A 21,391-nucleotide genomic window follows, 5' to 3' on the forward strand; every position below is an offset into this window, starting at 1 on the left:
ATGGTTGGGTGGGTGTGTGCGTGGGGGGTCTCTGTATGAGGTTGGGCGGACTCGTTTTATGCCCTGAATCTTGCAGATCTCCTAAGGTACACACCGATGTTAATCTCAGTCAACACCTCCAGCCTCTTTATCGCCCTCTCCCCCTGCGTCTGCACATGTTTTGACAGCCTGTATGATAAACGGCCCTCTCGCTTCGTTTTCCTCATCATACTTTCCCTCACTTAAGGAATGCTAATTGCCCTTAAAGGGCAGATAAAAAAAAAGGCTGCAAGCCCTTCTTAAGACCGCTATAAATCATTAGGAACGCCGATGCTCAGATAATCCACTTGGCCCGAGTGGTAGACAGACCTCGATTTAAACACTTCTCTCCCTCCCTCCCTCTCCCCCCCCCCTCAGCCAAGAACTCCAGCTGCCTGCCCAACCCCTGTGAGTACGGGGGCACCTGCGTGGTCAGCGGAGACACCTTCACCTGCGTCTGCAAGGAGGGCTGGGAGGGCCCCACCTGCACCCAGAGTGAGTTACCCCCCCACACACTCCCTCGGGAGTCCCGGAATCTCATTGTGGGATTCCGAGGGTGTCTGTCTGTCTGTCTCCCCCGGTTTCCCCCTTGTCTCTGGCGGTGTGCTATTTATGGCCATGAGAAGAAGCATAAAGGGAGGGATTCCGAAAACATAAAGAAAAGTGGAGGCAGATGTTTCTGCAAACACCCCCCTCTCCCTCCCTCTCTCCCTGTCCCTCCCCTAACACACACACACACACACCCCTCTGGCATTCCTGTCCAAACAGTGTCATGAAGGCATGTTTTACAGCCTTGCTCCATTTATATTTTTCTCCAGGCTCACACACATACATATACACAAATATATATATACACACACACACATACATGCACATGTATACAAAAACACATACACACACATGACTGATGGAGGTAGAGTCTCGGCGTCGGAGGCGAGACTCGGATTGATTGATGGATTGATTGATTGACTGATAAGCTTCGGGGGGGGGGGGGGGGAGGGGTTCCTGCGCACAATCTGCCGAGTCGGCTCAGCCAATCCCTGCCCGCCTTGTCACGTGCCTCCCGTCGCTCCGACGAGTGTTATGAAAGAGTTAAACCGTGCTCAAACACAAACTGACTTTTGCTTTCTCTCCCTTTTGTCTGCCTCCCTCAGATACCAACGACTGCAGTCCCCACCCATGGTAAGTGGACGCACCGCCCGCCTCCCTTTCACCTGCTCGCTCTCTCGCTCGCTCTCACTCCCTCACCCTCTGACTTCACTCAGATATCTCATTATCTCGTTCTCTTCTTTCTCCCTTCCATTACATGTCGAATTATCCCTCCTACTTACTCCCCCTCCCCTTTCTTTCATTTCATATCTAATTATAACTCTCTCTCCCTCTCCCTCTCCTTCCGCTACATACCGTCCTCTCTCCCCCTGACTTTGAACTACATCCACGGTTATCTGTCCGCCTATCTGCTGGGGGGCAGGGGACCAACGCCCCCCCCACTGTCATTCCTGAACTGCAATCACCCAGCTCCCCATTGTGGCGCCGCCAAGGCCCTCTGCTGAGGCCACGCCCACAGCCATTTAAAACCTGTCAAAAAATCAAACGGAAAACGCTTCACAACAACACACACACACACAGCGTCTGATTGGCCCCAATTACCCGATGAGTAAGCTCCGAAATATGCATTGCGTATAGCGTTCGGGGCACGCCGACCAGTGTGGCATCCCAGTGCCCTAGGGGACAGGGCGCCTCAGTCGTGAACCCGCTCCTGTTTTCTTCCGCCTTCCCTCTAACCGCACCCGCCTGTGTTGTGTTTTTTTACCTTCTCCTCTGCAGCTACAACAGCGGCACCTGTGTGGACGGAGACAACTGGTATCGCTGCGAGTGCGCCCCGGGCTTCGCAGGACCGGACTGCCGCATCAGTGAGTACTACCGCCGTTCTCTGTTGACGTGTTAACGGGGATCGAGATGTGGGTCGGGCCTCTGCTGTAGTTGGTCGAACGGTCGAAGTTGTATAAAAACCATGTGTACGCAAACTACACATCAAAATAAAAAAACAATTTTTGTATTACATTTTTTTTATTATAAATGTTTATCTTTAATACGTGCCTGACTTGAATAAACCTGAGTAATCGCAGGCTCGCTATTTGGCGTGCATAAGTCCCATTGCTGTTCCAACGGCGCAGCCCTAACCTCGGACAGGGCCCCGGGTTGACGGGCTGACCGCCCCAGCACCCTCTAGCCTGGACCTGTCTCGCCGGCTAATTTCCCTGGTCTGTGGGGTAGCGGTGGTGGTTGGGGTGGAGAGGGAGGAGGGGAGGTGGGGAGGGGCTTACAGGGCCGTCGGCTAATCAGCCGTGCTCCCTGACACTGATTACTCAGATTGTTTTCCCTCTTAAAGGCTTTCAGATGGCCGCATTCCTTCCCATTGGGAAAGACTTTGTTCTGCTAAGTCCAGCCTGTAGCTCTCTCTCTACCCGCATACCTGCTAATGAAGGAGTTTTAATATCGACCCACGCGGAGCCCCGCCTCAATCCCAGCCCTGTTTACTTGTCTTTTTATGAACTGCGTGTACATGTGGTTCGGATGATACGCGAGGACTTTACCCTTAAATTGCCTTTTTGGAGCTGGATTGAGCGGTGGGGGGAGGGTATCGTGTGTGTGTGTGTGTGTGTGTGTGTTTGTGTGTGTGTGTGTACCGCTGGCCCTTGGGGCTCGTGGCCTCTAACGTTTTTAACGTCCTCGCTCTCCTCTCCCTCCGCTGTACAGACATCAACGAGTGCCAGTCGTCCCCTTGTGCCCTGGGCTCCAGCTGCGTGGACGAGATCAACGGCTACCGCTGCCTCTGTCCGCCGGAACGGACGGGCCCCCAGTGTCAAGAAGGTGTGCACACGCACTCACGCACTCACGCACTCACGCAATCACTCGCGTGTTCACTCACTCACGCACACGCTCACTCACACGGTCACTCAAGACTCGGTTGCCCAGACTTGGTCAGTCACTCATTCAGAATCACTTACTCAAGACATGTTCCCGCTCGTTCACTCAGACACTCACTCGCTCACTCAGACTCACTCACTCACTCACTCAGACTCACTCACTCAGACACTCACTCACACACTCGTTCACTCACTCACTCTCACTCATTCAAACTCACTCACACACTCTCGCACTCACAGGTTCACAGCAAACTGCCATTTAAGAACCTGTGTTCAATCAGCGTGGTTCTAACGTGTCGGCGTGCGTGTGCGTTTCAGCGACGCGCCGCTACTGCAGCGTCAACGGTCATGTGACCCCGGACGGCGCCCATTGGGAGGAGGACTGCAACACCTGCAACTGCGCCAACGGAAAGGTGGCGTGCACACGGGTAGGTGGTCGCACGCTCTTCATTAACCCATCCCACCCCTTAATACTCCATGTGTCTGCGGTGGACGGCGCGGCGCGGCGTGTGCGCTCAGCGATCCGTTTGGGGGTGCGGTCCCGTTCTGGAGCCTGAGCATCATGTCCCCCACACCTACTTCTATAAGATGGAGCACGTTCGGTTGGTTGTGTCTTTTAGGAAAGATACAGCCGTTTGTGTTCATGGTGAGCGGTCGCACACGGGAGTGTTCTCAGAATAAGACGTTTCTAGTGGCCGTAGTTTGCATTCTGCGGGGGTGTGGAGTTCTAAACACTCCCGTCTCTGTCAGGGGAAACATGTTTTGAAAGGAACTACAGCGCCGCTGTCCAAAGCCTGTTCTCCAGCGTCGTTTCGTAATCGGGTCGAAATGCATCGGGTTCAGAAATTAGAAGTGTAGGAGGGGGGGGGGGGGGGGGGGGGTTGGCTCTGGGTTGAAGAAGGGGTGTCTTGGCTGAGGCAGTGTATTCTCATTGTCGGTGACAGCCCCCTCCCCAAAGAGAAGAAGTTTATCTTAGGATCCATTGATTCAGGGCTGGCAGGTACGCTCACTCTATCAAGAGATATATCCGCATGGACGCACAAGGGCTGCATATGCAGTAACAAAGTGTATATTTTTGCTGCGGTGTTGGCTGCTTTTTTAGTGATGCGAAGAAGAGGATGAGGCCAACATGGCTGAGGTTTTTAAATCAAAAGTTGTGTTTTGTTAACAAACATGAAACAAAAGAACGACTGTAGGGACCCACTTTAATTCATCAAAAAAAAGAGAAAACATATACGACAATATGTAATTGTGGCTTTATCTGGAGATTTGAAATGTTTATTATAAGGCTTCACTTTTTAAGGAGTAGGTTGGGTTAGAAAAACACGGCAGAAATTCCAGGCGGTACTGCAGCGAGACCGGTGAGAACCCGAGTCCAGGGGATGTCCTTTCACCCCACTCACCCGCAAGGCGTCAGCGATAAAACTTGAGCTTGGCGGTGAAGAACTCGCCGTGATGCCCCCCTCGGGGACGGCACGTGGCTCAGGAGGTAGAGCGGGGTTGGCTGGTAACCGGAAGGCTGCTAGTTCGATCCCCGGCTCCTCCTCGCCGAGTGTCGAGGTGTCCCTGAGCGAGACGCCTCACCCCTGACTGCTCCCGACGAGCTGGCTGTCGCCCTGCATGGTCGACACCGCCGTCGGTGTGCGACTGTGTGCATGAATGAGTTAATATTAGGCAATATTGGAAAGCGCTTTGAGTGGCCACTGGTTAGGAAAGTGCTGTATAAATGCAGTCCATTTACCAATCCTTGGCCAGGTCATTCTTGGAAAAATTGATTTTAAGCTCAATGAAACTTTCGCCTGGTTAAATAAATGATGTTGATCGATTTCCTCGTCTCCCTGGTCCAGATGTCGTGTGGCCCCAAGTCCTGCCAGCTGGGCGCCAAGGGCCGGGGTGGCTGTCCCTCGGGCCAGAGCTGCGTGCCCATCCGGGAGGGCCACTGCTTCGTCCGCTCCTGCGTGGGCCTGGGGGAGTGCTGGCGCTCCGGCCCGCCCCCGGCCACGCCCAAGTGCCACCCCAGCTCCGCCTACCAGGACAACAGCTGCGCCAACATCACCCTCACCTTCGACAAGGACACCCTGCCAAAGGTGAGCGGGCCGGAGAGGGGGGAGGAAAAGGTTAAAAGGTGGAGCTGGTGGTGGTGGGCGTTGGGGTTGTTTTTCCGGCCTCCACCCTAAATTTCCACCGGTACATTTTGTTTTTTAGGGTGTTTTTACTTTTGAAATTAGTCTGAGAGATCGGGTTTTAAGGACTGCTCGGCTGCCCCATTCTGGGAAATAACTTTCCAGCAGACTCTCTCTTTCTCTCCCCGTCTTGGTCTTTCCCTTGCTTTCCCCCCATGCTCCCTCTGTCTCTCTCTTGCTCCGTCTCTGTCTGTGTTTGTGTGAGTCTGCCTGGCTCTCTCTCTCTTGCTCGTGGAGGATCCTGTCAAGAATAGGTTCCAGGGAGAAAAAATGGCATGTATAGGGTGGGAGTGGGCTTGGGGTTGGGGGGAGAGGGGGAGGGGTGGTCTCTCCTTGTCCTATTCCCGACGTCTTACCGCCGGCATTAGCCCGGCGTTCCCAGCGAACTAAACACACTCGCGACTCCTGCCAACCAGCGGCCCCCCCGCACCCCCCCCCCCCCTCATGACCCGACCACACCGTAAGACTAGTCCCAGGATCCCACGTCGTCGGCCTGAAACGGGACCGCTGGCGCTCCGGTCACCGCACGGCTCCGGACGGGCCAGCCTCCTAACAAGCATGACAGCCGATAGTGACGAGCATATGAGCCTGTGGTCCTGGGTCTGGGGGGAGCCTCGGAGACTGGCCAAGACGCCCTCCAGTTTTCATTTTTACATTTCCTTGTTCTCTCTCTGCACGCACGTTACATACGTTTTATCTGGGTAAACGCGTAAAGCATACATGAGGGTACATTCGTTGACATCGCTGAACGCAGGGGAAAAGGGCTGGGTAGCGGATAACTCATGGTGTAGCAGTAAAAGTCCTCTTCCTCCTTTGTGTGTGTGTCTCTCTAACGTAATGTGTCCCTTGCTCTGTGTCCAGGGCCTGACGGTGGAGCAAGTGTGTAAGGAGCTCCGGAACCTGCACATGGTGAAGAACCTGTCCCTGGAGCACTCTGTGTCCGTGTCCTGTGAGCCGTCGGCCTCCGCCAGCAACGAGATCCACGTCTGCATCGTGAGTAGTCCATTGGATGGGAGAGGGGAGGGGGTCAACCCAATGTTGGATCTACCCAATGTTGGATCGACTTGAAGCAAATCCACGTCCTAGTGGATTTGTTTCAAGTTCGCCTGCTTCCTGTACGAACGGAAGGCGGATCATTCAACGTCGCCGTTGTCTATACTCAAATTACATCCTGTTTTGGTGGTAGATTTAGCCAAAACATATCTGGGTGGGGACAACACGTCAACTCAAGCAGAAGGAAACCGCAATCAATCCTTTTCCAACCGCTTTCAGTAAATGATGACCCCCCCCCCCCCCCCCCCCCCTCTCTCTCTCCTCTGATTGGTCTGTAGTCCATTGAGGACCACCGCTTGGACAGGAGCCCGATCAAGGAGCTCACGGACCGCATGGTGGACCTGGTCGGCAAGCGCAGCGGGAACGACACCGTCATCTCCTCCATCAAGGAGCTGCGGGTGCTGAGTCTCGACAAGACAGGTAGGCACCCTGACTCGGGACGGTCCATCAGCCGACCGCATGAGTGGCAACACGCACTGGCACAGTGCCGGCTTATAGGTCCCTTAAGAGGTTGAGAATCTATGGAGCGCCAAGGTCCTGCGATGCAACTCACTCACACACACTCAAACTCACACTCACTCACACTCTCTAATGACCCCCCCCCCCCCCCCCCCCGCACCTTCCATTCACGCTGGTTAATTCCCACTGGCTATTACAACAGAGAGTCATCCTAGCCAGGGCTGGAAAGGCCAAAGTCTTCCTGGCGACAGCTAGCCCAGCCTGGCTCAGAGTCGCAGCCGTCTGGAGACACGGAGACATTTGTTGTTAGGGCTCTGGCCTCTTTGTGTCATTCATCATCAAGGTGACGCACACTTGGGAACCTTCCCCCCCCCCCCCCCCCCCCCCCGCCTGTTAACGGTTCGCAGATCTGGTTACACACGCGGCTACGTTCCAACAATGTAAATCTGTAAATATAATTGAACGTAAACCAATTTGGTGTGCATGCATGTGTTTTTGAAACATGGCATTTGGTGGATGCTTTCATCAAAAGCCTCTCACGATAACGCGAGCGCAGACATATGTGGCACGGGTGACCCTCGTGGGAATCGCCCGACCCCCCCCCCCCCCGTGACCCTGGGAGTGTAAATGCAACGCTCCAACCCCGACTCCCACCTCGGGCGCTGGTGATGTGTGGCCGATAGCGACCCAAGCGGCAGCAGAAGCACTATCTAACCCTGGGTGTGTTCTCTGTCCTCCCCTCAGACTACCTGGTGCCGCTCCTCAGCTCCGTCTTCATCGTGATCTGGGTCCTGGTGTTCGTGTCGCTCTTCTTCTGGTGCGTGCGGCGCCGGCGAAAACAGGGCGGCCACGGCGGCAGCAGCGGCGGCGTGGGCTCGGCGTTGTCGCCGGGCTCGGAGGACAACACCACCAACAACGTGCGCGAGCAGCTGAACCAGATCAAGAACCCCATCGAGAAGCACGCCGGGCTGTCGGTGGCCATCAAGGAGTACGAGGACAAGAACGCCATCATCGCCAAGATAAGGACAAACCACCCCGACCCGGGGGACGAAGACGACAAGGAGAGGCACCCGCCCAAGGCCCGCTTCGCCAAGCAACCGGCGTACGCGCCGGTGGAGCGCGACGACAAGGCGTCGGCGGGGGTGCTGTCGTCGGCGGCGCCGGGCAAGCAGCCCAACTGGACTAACAAGCAGGACAACAGAGACCTCGAGACGGCCAACAGCATCAACAGGATGGACTACATCGTATAGCACGCAGACCGCTGAGGTTGCTGTGCAACCGAGCCCGATGCCTTTTTTACAAAAGCCCCGCCGCAGTTGGTGGGTCCGGAAACGAGAAAACAAAGAAACGAAAAGAGCGAGAGAGGAAAAACGAAAAAAAAAAAACAACGAAAATTAAGGGGGACTGTTTTTTTGGATGTGTAGTTCCTATACTGTAGCGTCACCGCATGGCCCCGCAGTTAGTATTTTTGCATCTGTTCCCCGTGTTAATTTAAGTTTTGACAAGCTGGCTTACACTGGCAGTGACGGTTGCTTCGGTTGGCTGGGAACACTAGGCACTGATACACATTTCATTACAAGTGGACCCCCGTTGTCCTGCTATACATTTCATTTCTATCCATTCGGTGGGACGTTTTTTTTTTTTTTTTTTATCGGTCCTCCTCTTTTCAGCATCGTTTAAAAATAGCCTGTAGTTGTAATTGTTGTACAATGACTAAAAGTGTCGATCACGCGTCAACACCACAGCTGAAATATTTGTAGTGTATGTTTGAATTTTGCCTGGGTGATGAACAAATACTTCTGTTTGGAGAAGATGCCTTTTTCAGCTTTAGACCTCAGCAACTGTCAAAACATAAGATAGATCAACTTTATTATTTATTTTTAAAAGCAAATTGGGGGAGGGAGCGGGCGAGGGGGGGGGTCACGGTCAGCAGTCGCTGCCAATATGAAGAATTTATGTGTCGATTTAGAATATGTAGATATGTACATTTCCTTTTATTAATCAATGTGTATATTTGATTTATTAACTTAATAATCAAGAGCCTTAAGATATCATTCCTTTTTATTTATATGTTCTGTTTGAAGGTTTTCATGGCTGTGGAATTTCTTTTTTTCTCCCCCCCAATTTTTTTTTTTAAACAAAATGCGCTCTTTTAAATGGTAATTTCACATTTCGAGGAAGACGAGAAACTTACGGCCTGTTTTTGTCTTCTTTATTGTTTCCATGTTGGACATTTCATTCACCTAGTTTTTTTTTTTAATGCGCAAGGGCCTCTCTCTACTGTGACTGATGTTAGAGGAGTGACAGGAGCTTCTCAGAGGGACGGCTGTTGTGACTGTAGAGGTGGCAGACATATTGCTTGCCCCCCCCAACCAGAAAACGAAACAAAACACTTAAGGGAACAAAAATCCATTAGCAGCTTACAATAGTTAACCTTTTGACCTTTTGTGGCCATTGTCGAAAATTCGCTGACAGCAAAAGTGAAAATTGCAAAACGACACACCGCAACTCTCTTCTGCCTTAGTACTCGCTGGAAGAGCAGGGGAGGGATGGGAACATTCGGATCCAATACACTGCCTTGCTCTGCAGGAGATCTGTGCTTTCTGCGCACACGTTTTTTTTTTTTTACCAGTTTTTTTTAAGTAAGGCTCTTAAAAGACAAACATGTTTTATCTCATCCGTTAAACCTATGAGATCATGGCAAAAATTGTCCTTTCGTTTTTTTTTTTCCTTTGACTCTTGTGTTACGAATTTGAGGAGTATTTGTGTTGATCTGGCAATATATTTTTGAAAAAGTCATATTTATTAAATATTTTGTATGAAAAGAGAATTAAAGTGTCTGTTATGGAGATTGAGTGAGAGTCTGTCTCCCATGCTTAGCGTCTAAACATGTCTCGACATTTCAACAAGGTTTTCCTCAGTCGCCGAAATCGCTGTGGGAACTGCAGGATCTTCAGACCCAGAGAAGAACCCTCTGTCTAAATGTGTTTACAACTAATTGCGTTGCAGCAAAACAAGCTACGCATTAATCTTCTGACTGCCAGAGACGAGACATTGTGACAAAAATATCCTCGCTCCTCATGATCCACGAGACAATGGCGGTCTTGTTGCTCGACCAGTTGGGCGGAGGAAAACAAACCTCTCTCCCATGCTGCACAACCTGAGAAACCTTGGGTCTAAACGTGTCGTCAGACCAGGATCACAGCGCCGGGGACCGCGGGATCGCTTTAAAGGGATTACCGATTATTGCAACAGATTACGACGCCTCTTTAGAGTGGCCCGGGAACAGGTTAGGAGTTAAAACACCGGGATCACTTAGCGATAATCCACCATCTCTTCCTTGATCAGGACGATGCAGTTGGATCAAGGGACCTCTGGGAAGGGACCGAGAGATGCTTCCGAGCTCAGGTTACACTGGTCAGCCGCTTCACTTGAAACACCGTGGAGGCCCCAGCTAATTTACTAGATGGCCTTTCCTTAACGGTGTCGGAGCATTTCGAATTCAGGCCTAGCAGTATTGTGTACCGGGGTTGCTGTAAACAAATGGCAACGGTACGGCGATCCAGAAAGACTCGGGGAATCCTTTTACATGGAAAAACGTAATTATTCAAAACCTTGCAAAAAAAAATATTTTCCGTAAAAGAAATACCAAATTATGTATTGAGAAAAGTGTTCACAGGCCCACTTGATGACTCATCTAGTGGAACGTCTTAGGTCTTGACTGGAGGCCCCCTGCCAGGACTGAAGTATGCCTTTTTGGCCCCTAGCGGTCTAATGTAGGATATCTTCCTTTGTATCCCTGCATGCGAGTGTGGGTTTGCCTATGGAGTCAGTGGCTTTACCAAGAGCTACACCTTAACATCCAGCAGCAGAGCCAGCCAGCCAGCCATTACCACAGAAACCCCAACTATTCCTTCACTGCAACTCGCATTTTTGCTGTTTTCTTGCGAAAAAGGGTTTCACGTTCTACTACCGTTTAAAAAGATCCCCTTGTTCAAAAAAGTAGAAATGAACATGAATAAATATCAACCATGAAAATACAAAAAGGATTCTTTGACACAATCCCCGAAAAACAAAGCGGGGTGATGAAGTAAAAAGTGGAAACAGGAATCCTTCTCCCACCACAACGTCAGCGAGGAAACTGGCGGCTTTTCAGACGCGTAGGAGCCAGTGTTTCAGGCGAGGAGCCATGACGCACTGCAGTGGCTCCTGCCTGTCTGTAAACCCCCATCTTTAACACAAAACCAAATACAAACTCCAATTAAAGGTTTTTATTCACTTTAATTCGTAAGCCCCTTCCTGACCACCGCTACATCTGGGTGGAGCCTTTTCAACTATTTGACAAAAAGCAAATCTCACGTATCGATATCCACAAGATGTTAAGCATTTTTATTTGTTTGTGTATGTGTGTGAGTGCATGTCTGGTTAAGTGAAGGGGCTGGAATGTGAGGAGGGGAGTGTGTCAAGTATGTGCGTGTACGTGCATAAGCACAGTGATTAGAACAACATGGGAATAAGTGCGTCTGCATGTGTGTGTAAGTAAGTGGATTCCGCACAAAGCACGTGTAGCAAAAAATGCAATTATATGTCAAGTGTGTGTAGGCTGTGAGAGTTTAGACATACACAAACACACACAGGAGATAACATCTAACCTGACACCATGTTAACTGCCACAACATACAGAATCAATCAGCGACACTGTAACCCCACACTCAGGTCCTCTTCAGCCGTCGCATTCTGGACGTCCTGGCCACATTCTCTCTCCCCTGCTGCCCCCGGAGCGGGAATCTGGAACTAATAGCCGTGCCCGGGGACGGGGGCCTGACAGACGGGCCCCTCAGACTTGCGGCCGGCCTGTTTTGGTCTGCCTGCTCCGTGGTGCCGTTGCTGGTGACAGGGAGCCCAGAGGCCGGTTTCCCTGGAGTAAGCAGCTCCGCTTCCCCTGTGGTTTCTTCGGGGCCCGGGGAAGCCGTAGACGCTGCCTTGGCTCCCACCGCGGGAGGGGGGGGTGACGGCGGCGGGGGGCACGGAAGAGGAGGAGGAGGAGGGAGGTGGTCACGACCTGAGGCCTGGGAGGAGCCGGCGATGGCGGGCTGCGGGGGCGGAGACACACCTGGAGAGGCTCCGAGGCACGTCCTCTTGGCGCTGGGCGTGAGGGGCTCCCCGGTGACGCTGCCGGCCTTGGCCCGTTTGCCGCCTCGGGTCTTCTGCGCCAGCTTCTGCTGGGAGGAGGAGGCGGTGTCGCCGTGGGGTCTGGCCCGGGGCTCCTTCTCAGAGGGAGCGTTCCTCCTCTTCCTGCTCCTCCTCTCCTCCACCACCTGGACCTGGGGGTCCACTGGGGAGGTAAGGCGGGTCTGCTGCTCAGGGACGGAGATCTCTGCAGGACTGGATACCTTCTCCGGAGGGACGGATTCAGGCTCAGGGTGCTCGACAAGCATAGGGTGCTGTCCAGGGCCAGTGTGCTCTACCACCTTACGGTGCTGTCCAGGGCCAGTGTGCTCTACCACCTTAGGGTGCTGTCCAGGGCCAGTGTGCTCTACCACCTTAGGGTGCTGTCCGGGGCCCTCCACCACCCCAGGATTCCCGACAACCTCGGAGTGCCGCCCTGGGTTCCTGCCCACCTCAGGGTGCTGTCCCACCCCTGGGTTCCTGCCCACCTCAGGGTGCTGTCCAAGGCCCCCTCCCACCTCAGGGTGGCCTCCCTCCACAGGGTGCTCTACCACTCCCAGAGGCTTTCCAGGGCCAGGGTCCTCCATCACCCCAGGGTGCCCCCCAGCCCAAGGCTTCACACCCTGGCCCTCAGCAGTGTCTCCTGTGTGAACCGCCCCCCAGCTCCCCGCGCCACGGATCTCTGTTCTGACACCAACGTGTCTGGCCCTGAAAGAGAAACACGACAACACCAATCAGAGGAGCTTGAGGAAGGACCTACTGGTCTGTGAACCGCTGCACATGATTCCACTCGGACCGGTGGGATTGGGGTTGGGGGTGGGGGTGGGGTTGGGGTTGGGGGGGGGGGGGGGGGGGTTCTGCATTAGATCATTGCTCACATCTTTTGAAGTGCGCTCCTCTTTGTTTTCACGGAGCTGTTGAGGGGCTCTTGGGTTCCTCCCACTCTGGAAAAATATTCTGAGCGGCTTTGTTCGCCCCGTTCGCTCTGGAGAGGACGAGCACAGAATCAGTGTCAACAAAAAAATATTATTCCTGGCGGCCGCCGAGAAAAGGTCTTGGCGCTGCCTTGGCCTTGTGTCATCGTCTTGGCTGCGCGGCCCAGAGTGCCACATTACTTGTAATACGACTTAATCTCTGAGAGAGAAGAAATATAACCGGCAAGATGATAACAATTATGGAATAACAAAGTACGACTGGGAGCCAGGGAACAGCTGGCTCCTAGCCCGCTCCCTTTTTCAACGACCGGCTACAGCATTGCAGCTCCTGCCCCCCGAGACAGCGTCGCGAACCGAGCTGGGTTACATGAACCGAGGCGCGCAGTTTAACCGCTGTACCGAGGCTACGATGAGTTACACTGAAATACTGGAGTTCCATCCTGTCTCCAGAGTCACGCAGCGACACCCCGCCTCTGGCAAACAGAGGACGGATCCTCTGCATGACTGACGTCGCTCTAGAATACCACTTCAAAGCTTCACAAGGGAACCAATCTCCGGGCCGTCCAGGCTAGGCTCTCTGCCTCAACAGTCTCTGCTCTGACAGTCTGCGAGTGATGTTGGCTCTCGGGGGCAAACGGTTGCTGTTGACAAGTGAAAGTGAAGATTAAAGAAAACGCAACGACACGTAGTCAATGCAGGGGAAAGGACGCATAGTGACTCCATAATAACCACACAAATGTAAAGGAGAGTAGACTGGTGGCCTTTAATATAGTATTCACTCTACAGGCTTGTGTGTGTGTGTGTGTGTGTGTGTGTGTGTGTGTGTGTGTGTGTGTGTGTGTGTGTGTGTGTGTGTGTGTGTGTGTGTGTGTGTGTGTGTGTGTGTGTGTAAACAGTGTTTGTAACCCTGGTCACTGTCATGGAAAAAAAGTGTTTTAGGTTAACTTTCCCAGTTAAAAGAGGCTAAAAGTTCACTAGACACACATACTTTGAAGTCCCGTTAATATTGGGCTGGCCGACCTCTGGAGCAGAACAAGGGGAGATTGGATCCCACCAATGTGTGCCTTCAACAGGCCACTAATAAAAGGTTAATCATGTCTCCTTCACTTGGCTGAACCCAAACAGACCAGGGCCTGAACACAGGGGAAGGCCTGCGTTTGTGTGTCTCTGTGTGTGCACGTGCGCGTGTGTGTGTGTGTGTGTGTTAAGCAAAGAAAATGCAAATAAGCAGCTTTAAAAGACGATTAGGACTATAACGACTGAACTTAATGAGCACAAGCTAGCTTGACAAATCAATATAATCCAGTAGCTAAACACTGTGGGAATAGGCTGTTGCGGCTGCTATTTCTGTACTCCACTGGTGACACATTATCGTGTATTTATCCATTCCTACTCAACCGTCCTAACAGACTGGTTGTATAACAAACAATATGACTGGTAAACTTTACAAACGTCCAGATCCTGTTACCAGTGCGGCCAGGCCAGTTAGTCCCATGTGATGCTGATTAGGCAAAATAATATATCCTTTCGAATTATTTATGACGATACATCAGCACGTTTACAAGGAGCCTGAAGGAAGCGAGTGACCCCCGCTCAAAGGCCAAGTTGGGTTACTGTGGCTTGGCAATGGGTGTGTGAACCCCGGGCCAGTACATCAACATGATCTGCAGAACGGAGGACTGGGCGGAGAGAGAGAACGAGAACGAGAGAGGGAGAGGGTGAACGAGAGAGAGAAAGAGAGAGAGAGAGAGAGCGAGAGGGAGAGAGGGAGAGAATGAGAACGAGAGGGAGAGAATGAGAACAAGATATATAGAGAAAGAGAAACAACGAGAGAACGAGAAAGAGAGAGAGAGGGAGAGCGAGAGAGGCTGAACGAGAGAGAGAGAGAGAGGGAGAGAGAGGGTGAACGAGAGAGAGAACGAGAGAGAGCGAACGAGAACAAGATATATACAGAGAAAGAACGAGAGAGAGTGAACCAGAGAGAGAGGGTGAACGAGAGAGAGAATGAGAGAGAGAGAAGGAGAAGAAAATATATAGAGAGAGAGAGAACGAGAGAGAGAACGAGAGAGAGAGGACGAGAGAGAGAATGAGAAAGAGAGAGAACGAGAGAGCGAGGGCGAGAGGGAGAACAGGAGAACGAGAAAGAGAGGGCGGGGGGGATTCAGCGTGCCCACAAACACAAGAATCCTTAACACAGGAAGTGTTCCACAGCCTCTCCTTTGTGTGGCAATGGAATCAATGTCAAGAGTGTGGGCTGAATGATCTGTCTCAACTCTGCCTCTTCCTTCCCCTTTCCCTAGCTCCCTCTCTCTCCCATGTGAGACACACACACACACACACACACACACACACACACACACACACACACACACACACACACACACACACACACACACACACACACACACACACACACACACACACACACACACCAAAACACCAATTCGGAAAACCTTTGTGGGTACAACCATTAGCATGGTAATGGCCTGTATGTTTGTGGATATGAACTTCAAAGGACAACCCGACAGCAGAAAAACATTAGGTTGCACTAACAGTTCCTGGCCGGTTCCTGTGCGCATTTCATCCCAAGACTGAGATGAGGAGAGGAGAGCAGAGGGAAAACAACAATGCATCTGTTTATTTTCCTTCTGCTCCACAACAAAGAGAGAGAAGGAGAGCGAGAGAGAGAGAGGTACATAGACAGATAAAGAGACAGGGACAGACAGAGCGAGAGAGGAAAGAGACAGAGAGAGAGAAGAGAGAGACACAGTCTGACAGAGCGAGAGAGGAAAGAGACAGAGAGAGAAGAGAGAGACACAGTCTGACAGAGCGAGAGGGACATAAAGAGACAGAGAGAGAGAAGAGAGAGACACAGTCTGACAGAGCGAGAGAGGAAAGAGACAGAGAGAGAGAAGAGAGAGACAGGCTGACAGAGCGAGAGGGACATAAAGAGCCCGAGAGAGAGATGAAAGAGAGGAAGAGAGAAGAGAGAGACACACAGAAAGAGAGAGAACATAGAGACAGAGAAAGATCATCTATGAAGCGGTTGTGGGAACTGGCCGGCAGGTAAAGTGTGGGAACTGAGGTGGCCCCCGAGTGGCGCGGTGCAGTGGTGGCCTGTGGTGGTGTCGCCATGGCGATGGTGAATAAGAGGGGGCGGAGCCAAGGGGCTGGTGGTGAACACAAACCCCGAGCCACCGCCACAACCGCGTCTCCTTCGGCAACCACTCTTTAACCTCTCTCTCTCTCTCTCTCTCTCTCTCTCTCTCTCTCTCTCTCTCTCTCCCTCCCTCGCCCCCCCCACCCCCACCCCAGACCCGGCCACCGCCATCCAGTCTACTCGCCCCCACACGGTGGCTGCGAAACAGCTCTCGTGATGCAACACGTGCAGCAGTCTACCCATGCCCTCCTCCTCCCCTCGTATGCAGACAACACCCGCGCCGGCACACGGGAGACACCACGGCGAGCACATCTGGACGTCGAATCATAAGGATAACGCTGGAAAATAAGGGGTGGGGTGGGGTGGGAATATATGATTTGATTTTTTACGAGACGCCGTTATCCAAATGTCACGGCCCGCATTTCATCCCGTCTCTGCGTGACCTGCGTGAGGCCGACGTGCGACAGATAGCAGATTGCTTCGAGGTGATTCATAGACTCCTCTTATACATCCTGAGATAAAGGGGTCGGTAAAAACTGATCTGCAGATCATATCGGGTTATCTTTGTTTTTAATGCTGCTGCTCTTGAACGTAATAGGGCTATTCTGGCCTAATAGACCTTGACAGTGCGGCACTGCTAAGGAAAGCTCTTGGCGTTCCTGGTTTTGGCTTTGGATACTTAACCTCTTCTCAGGATCTGAACAGTATGTGTTTAAGTGTGGGCATATATTTGAGATAAGTAGTCTCCATGTCTACTCCTATATCCACTAGAATTATCCAACGTGTTGGACTCAAACGTAATGGTCGTCGCTGTCTGCTAGGGGCATGTTGGCCCCCGGCCTGGTTAGTTGGTTTACATGTCTGGCGAGGGCTCAAGCCACATTCGGACGATAATATTAGTTTCTCTGGGGGAGCTGTGGTCAATTGTATACAAGTGATGGAGCGGTTATTGGTAGCTGGTGGTCTCACAGGATCAGACTGCTTCCCCGATCCCATCCCTGCCCCCCGTCCCGAAGGAAATAAAATGGGGTGTATAACATATATTTTTATTGTCACTCTACCATGGGCGCCCTAAAATGGTGCAACTGGGTATTTGTCTATTAATGGTGCGCTATATTGGTTTGCTTTGGAAGGCATTGCAGGAGTTAATATACACTTTTACTATGATAGTGTGTGTGATAAAAGAGAAACCCTGGAAAACTTCCAGGTTCGTTCCATGAAGAAAAAAGCTGTGGAGACACTTAACTTTTACCACAGAGGCGATATGAACACGTGTTCTTCTATACAACTCCCTCCTGCACACAACACACACAGTCTGAATAGGGCTTTAAATGTTCCTTGATTGCATGAAGCTAAATCCACAAGAAGCCATCCTAACTACCATCAGGACTTTGATGGATTTTCACGTTTTGTAAAGAGACTATTAATTACTTAATTCCTATATTTGGGTTCTTGAGTTATTAAACCTAAGCTGAAGCACAATAGATACACACACGTTTAGCCATTTCACTGTCGGCACTTGCCCTCGTAAAAGCAGGGCAAAAACGCAAATATCTCTCCACTCCACACACGCCCACAGAAGAAACGAGCGCTATTTGTCTAAGCTCACCGCATCGCCCATGCAACAAAGCCCACAGACATGTAGGGGCGCATACTGCTATAAAGAGGAGGAGTGTTGTTATCCCTCACAATGAGAAAGTCCTGGCCCCGCCCTGGCTCCATCTATAAGCGCTGAGACCCGCCAGCCCTGTAACTCTGCCCCCCCATGCTAAGTACAGCCGCAAGGGTGTCAGGTACTAGAGTATAGAGTGAGTCTGAAGTACTGTATATGACTATCCATCACATTCTTCAATCTAGACACACACCAGACAGGGAATCTGTTTTTATTCGCACGGTAATTCACAAAGTAACCCAACACAACTATGTCTGGTGGCGGTGCCCGGCTTATTAGAATCCCTTTGTGACTGATCGGCTCATATCGGTGGATTCCAGTGTGTTTGCTGCTCGCGGTTGCAGTTTAATTGCGCTGTAGGGTTTCTCCCTAACGCCGCAAAAACTGCACCGGGGTGGACGAGAGAAACAAGTAAAGTTTGTCCTTTCTCCGGGGCCATTTTGAGTGAGCTGTTGCCGTGCTGTGGTAAAACTGTTGTAGCAGCAGAGGCATCGCTGAGGTCATGAGCAAAAACAGAGTGTTCCAGGTGCCAAAGGGGGAGAGGGAAGTCAGGGTTGCTGCAAGGGAAGGGGGGACAGAATCACATCTGCTCTGCCTTTGATCCAGCCTTCTTCAGCCCAGCAGGGCCCTCACCTTGGCTGCCCGCTCTACGCCCTACTACAAAACAACAGCCACAGTCTTTTCCCAGCCTCCCTCCCCCCCCCCACCCCCACCCCCTTCTCCTCTTGTGCTGACTCACGAAAGAGGCGGGGGCATCTCTTTATAAGTACTTCACACGCTTTAAATGTCAATTGAAATACAAATAGGCTACATCGGGCACACGGGCAGAAAGAGCTGCCTTTTGCTTTTGATTAGCCGGTTCCCACAGCATCATGCAAACGCTCCAACTATGAAGATTTGCCTTTCAAAAGGCAGAGTTTTACTGTCAATCCACGACATCCGCAGGCTTGAAGCAGGGCTCAGGATGTCACTAAACTGCGTGCACACAATGCGAGAGCTGTTGGGCACGTCGGATAAAGAGCAGCTTGAAGCTGACTCTCACTGGACTGGGCAAGAGCAGAACCATGATGTCACCCTGGTTCCCTCACAACGTAACCCCCTGACCTTATGAAAAGTGCTAATTTGGTGAGGCTACGTTTCCACTGTGGTCGATGGATTTTGTTCAACAAATTACACACAGACCAAAAAAGTTAGAAAACAAGAATTTTCTTTGGTCTGGGAGCTGGGCAAGGAGCAGCAACGGGCTCGCAATGTCAACAGTCGTGGACTCAAAAGACCCCCTCTTAGACCGTTGATTACTTCTGACATACATCTTCGACAGACTCATTATCTGATATTAGCCCACTGACAAACAGTTGCGATTCACTCCGTCTTTTTGTTTTGTTCATTCATGAAGTTCAGCTTTCGAACTTTCCTGGCACCGAGCAAAATCGCACACAAAATACCAAATCTGACAAATGAGTGGAGGAAGTAAACAAATAATTATTCCTGTCATCTGAAATACTTTGAGTCTTGCCGTCTGGTATCTTTCCTCTGCAGACCGCAGCAGTGTGGAGGCTGGGCTGGCTACAGCCCTGCCACAGCACTCCCACCCCTCCAAATCCCTCGGCTCGCACTGAGCGAGCCCCGAGAACCACATCCTGAGAGGAGGAACGCAATCGACAGCGGTGCCTCCTTGAACTGGAAAACTCAGTTACACCATCTGAACTCTTCACTGACGACTGCGCCGCTCCGCTCAGAATATTACAATCGATGCTTTCATTGGACGCCAAATGGTGGATGGAGACTGCGGAGGACTTTCAAAGGGAAACAATAGCAAAAAGCCTCCATAGAAAAACAGGGCCACTGATCACGGGATGTGATGGGAGCAATGTCTGCCCTTGATCTCGGTGCCAAGGTGAGAGGCTCCACCATACTTTCCCAGAATACTCCTGGGAGGGAGTGGGTTTAGCCGAGCACTGGTCAACAGATACTTGCCCTTCACATGAATGGAGAGGGGGGAAAAAAAACAAGAGAGCTGCAGTCTAAAGACCCATGACTTGGACATTAGTGCAACATGATATACACATTAAGAAGGGGAAAACACCCAGTGCCCCTCCACCTGAATCCAATCAATCATGGCGCATGATGCCGGACTGCAGACAATCATATCAACAGCCCAGACAAGAATGTACACGTACACAGGAAGAACTGTTTGTAGGACTGAAGTAACACCGTAAACACTTTTCCTAACAAGCTTTATTCGATTTTTAACCACATTAGAAGTGATCCATAAACAAATACATGGTTGGATAATTAGATGTATACTTCAATCGATTAGATGTCTGAATTAAAGTCGTAATGCGTTACATTTCAACTCGCTCGTAGCTTACATTCAATGCTGATTGATTCAGTTATTCCCATAATGTTATCATTAAAATCCCATCCTATAACTGATATATTGTACAAATAACAGAATGCTGACCAGCCCGGACCGCTGTCTTTGTTTGCAGGAATGGAGCTCCGGACACTCCCTAGCCCCTCCCACTCACGCCACCCCCCCCCCCCCCCCCCCCCAGCTGGCCGTGCTACGCTAGTTAGCGTCACACGGCTGCACGGCCAGAGGTTTTATTTTTTTTTATCAGCAAGTCTCCTGCATACTTTCTGGCCGGCGCTCAACCTTATAAATCTTACGCAACCTAAACCGAGCTAACAGACCCAGTCTGACGGATCTCTGCAGATGATTTTCTTGTTATTAAATTCTAAGCAGGTCCTCCCCCTTCCCCGCTTCCAGAATGGAAACAAATGAAATCGCATTTATTTCACGTTGTTACTTTTTATTGCTTCCATTTTTCACGCCACACAAGCAAAAAAATAAATCTTTGTGAGACGATCGAAAATGTAACCCCCCCCCACCCCCCACCCCCTCTTCCGTTTGCAGGCAGTCTGAACACAGCCTCTGACTGCACTGCTGGGCTGACAAGGCAGAATGTTCCCCCCTTCCAGCGTGCAAGCCGCGTATCTCCTGGCGAACACAGGGGCAGCAGTGGGAGGCATTCTTAAAGGGAAAATAACTTGCACATTTGATGTAATTTTAGATACGTCTGCCTGTTAAAGCCGTCCACTGTTCCCACTAGGCACCGGGGGAGCCAATGCCTCTGTTGTCTTTAGAGACAAAAGGGGTTTCCGCCTTACCATGTGGAAACTATTCCGGGATGTTCTCCAAATAAAGAAATCATTTGTTTTGTTTGTTTGTTTTTCCTGTGCATGTGGACGGCATTACTGGAACCAAAACACGACATCGAAACGCATTTTCCATTTCCGTAAAAGAAGAGCAAAAAATACAATATATGCACAAACCTGAATTGGGCAAACCTTGGGCTCAGGATCTCAAATGATCAAGTTCCACGCTGGCTGGGACGGAGTTTATTACTGTGTAAGCAGATCTCCTGAGATAACACCCGAAGCTTATTTTGCTGACGAGAAGACGTCCTTGTCCTCGAATGTAACGTTGTGCAACCATCCTTGAATCCGTGGTTTATTGTCTTTCACTAGTTCACACATCAAATAAAGATAACAACTCCTCCGTAGGAGCGCTTGGTGCCCTCTAACGACCCACTTGATTATTAATTTGCTTTACTTATTAAACCCCAGGGACCGCGCTCCCACGGCGGCGACAGCAGCGACACATAGACTCTCGGGGGGGGCCCTGGCTAATCCCTGGCTCTTCCAGCGACACCTTGGCTTCAGAGCCTCTTCCCCCTGCTTTTCCCCATGGCTGGGTTCAGGGGGCTTAGCCGCGTCACGCCCAGCGGGATGGGAGACCACCGTGT

The 21,391-nt window shown here is 51.3% G+C and overlaps 2 protein-coding genes across 4 annotated transcripts in view; one reads left to right on the forward strand and one right to left on the reverse strand.

The window, feature by feature from the left end:
• jag1b (jagged canonical Notch ligand 1b) overlaps positions 1-9,498 on the forward strand; it is a 32,026-nt gene extending 22,528 nt beyond the window's left edge. The window contains exons 18-26 of the mRNA XM_030378604.1: positions 397-513; positions 1,173-1,200; positions 1,846-1,931; positions 2,779-2,892; positions 3,267-3,376; positions 4,796-5,035; positions 5,993-6,124; positions 6,463-6,604; positions 7,388-9,498. Of these exons, the coding sequence (XP_030234464.1) occupies positions 397-513; positions 1,173-1,200; positions 1,846-1,931; positions 2,779-2,892; positions 3,267-3,376; positions 4,796-5,035; positions 5,993-6,124; positions 6,463-6,604; positions 7,388-7,893 (1,475 nt within the window). The 3' untranslated portion in view covers positions 7,894-9,498. The remainder of the gene's footprint in view (positions 1-396; positions 514-1,172; positions 1,201-1,845; positions 1,932-2,778; positions 2,893-3,266; positions 3,377-4,795; positions 5,036-5,992; positions 6,125-6,462; positions 6,605-7,387) is intronic.
• Positions 9,499-10,899: 1,401 nt separating this feature from the next.
• slx4ip (SLX4 interacting protein) overlaps positions 10,900-21,391 on the reverse strand; it is a 34,756-nt gene continuing 24,264 nt past the window's right edge. For all 3 annotated transcript variants that reach the window (XM_030378608.1, XM_030378606.1, XM_030378609.1), the window contains exons 8-9: positions 12,691-12,797; positions 10,900-12,520 (exon numbers count right to left, since the gene is read on the reverse strand). In XM_030378608.1, coding sequence (XP_030234468.1) covers positions 11,356-12,520; positions 12,691-12,797 — 1,272 coding nt within the window. In that variant the 3' untranslated portion in view covers positions 10,900-11,355. The remainder of the gene's footprint in view (positions 12,521-12,690; positions 12,798-21,391) is intronic.

The sequence above is a fragment of the Gadus morhua genome, chromosome 15 (assembly GCF_902167405.1).
Source record: "Gadus morhua chromosome 15, gadMor3.0, whole genome shotgun sequence".
Lineage (NCBI taxonomy): Eukaryota > Metazoa > Chordata > Actinopteri > Gadiformes > Gadidae > Gadus > Gadus morhua.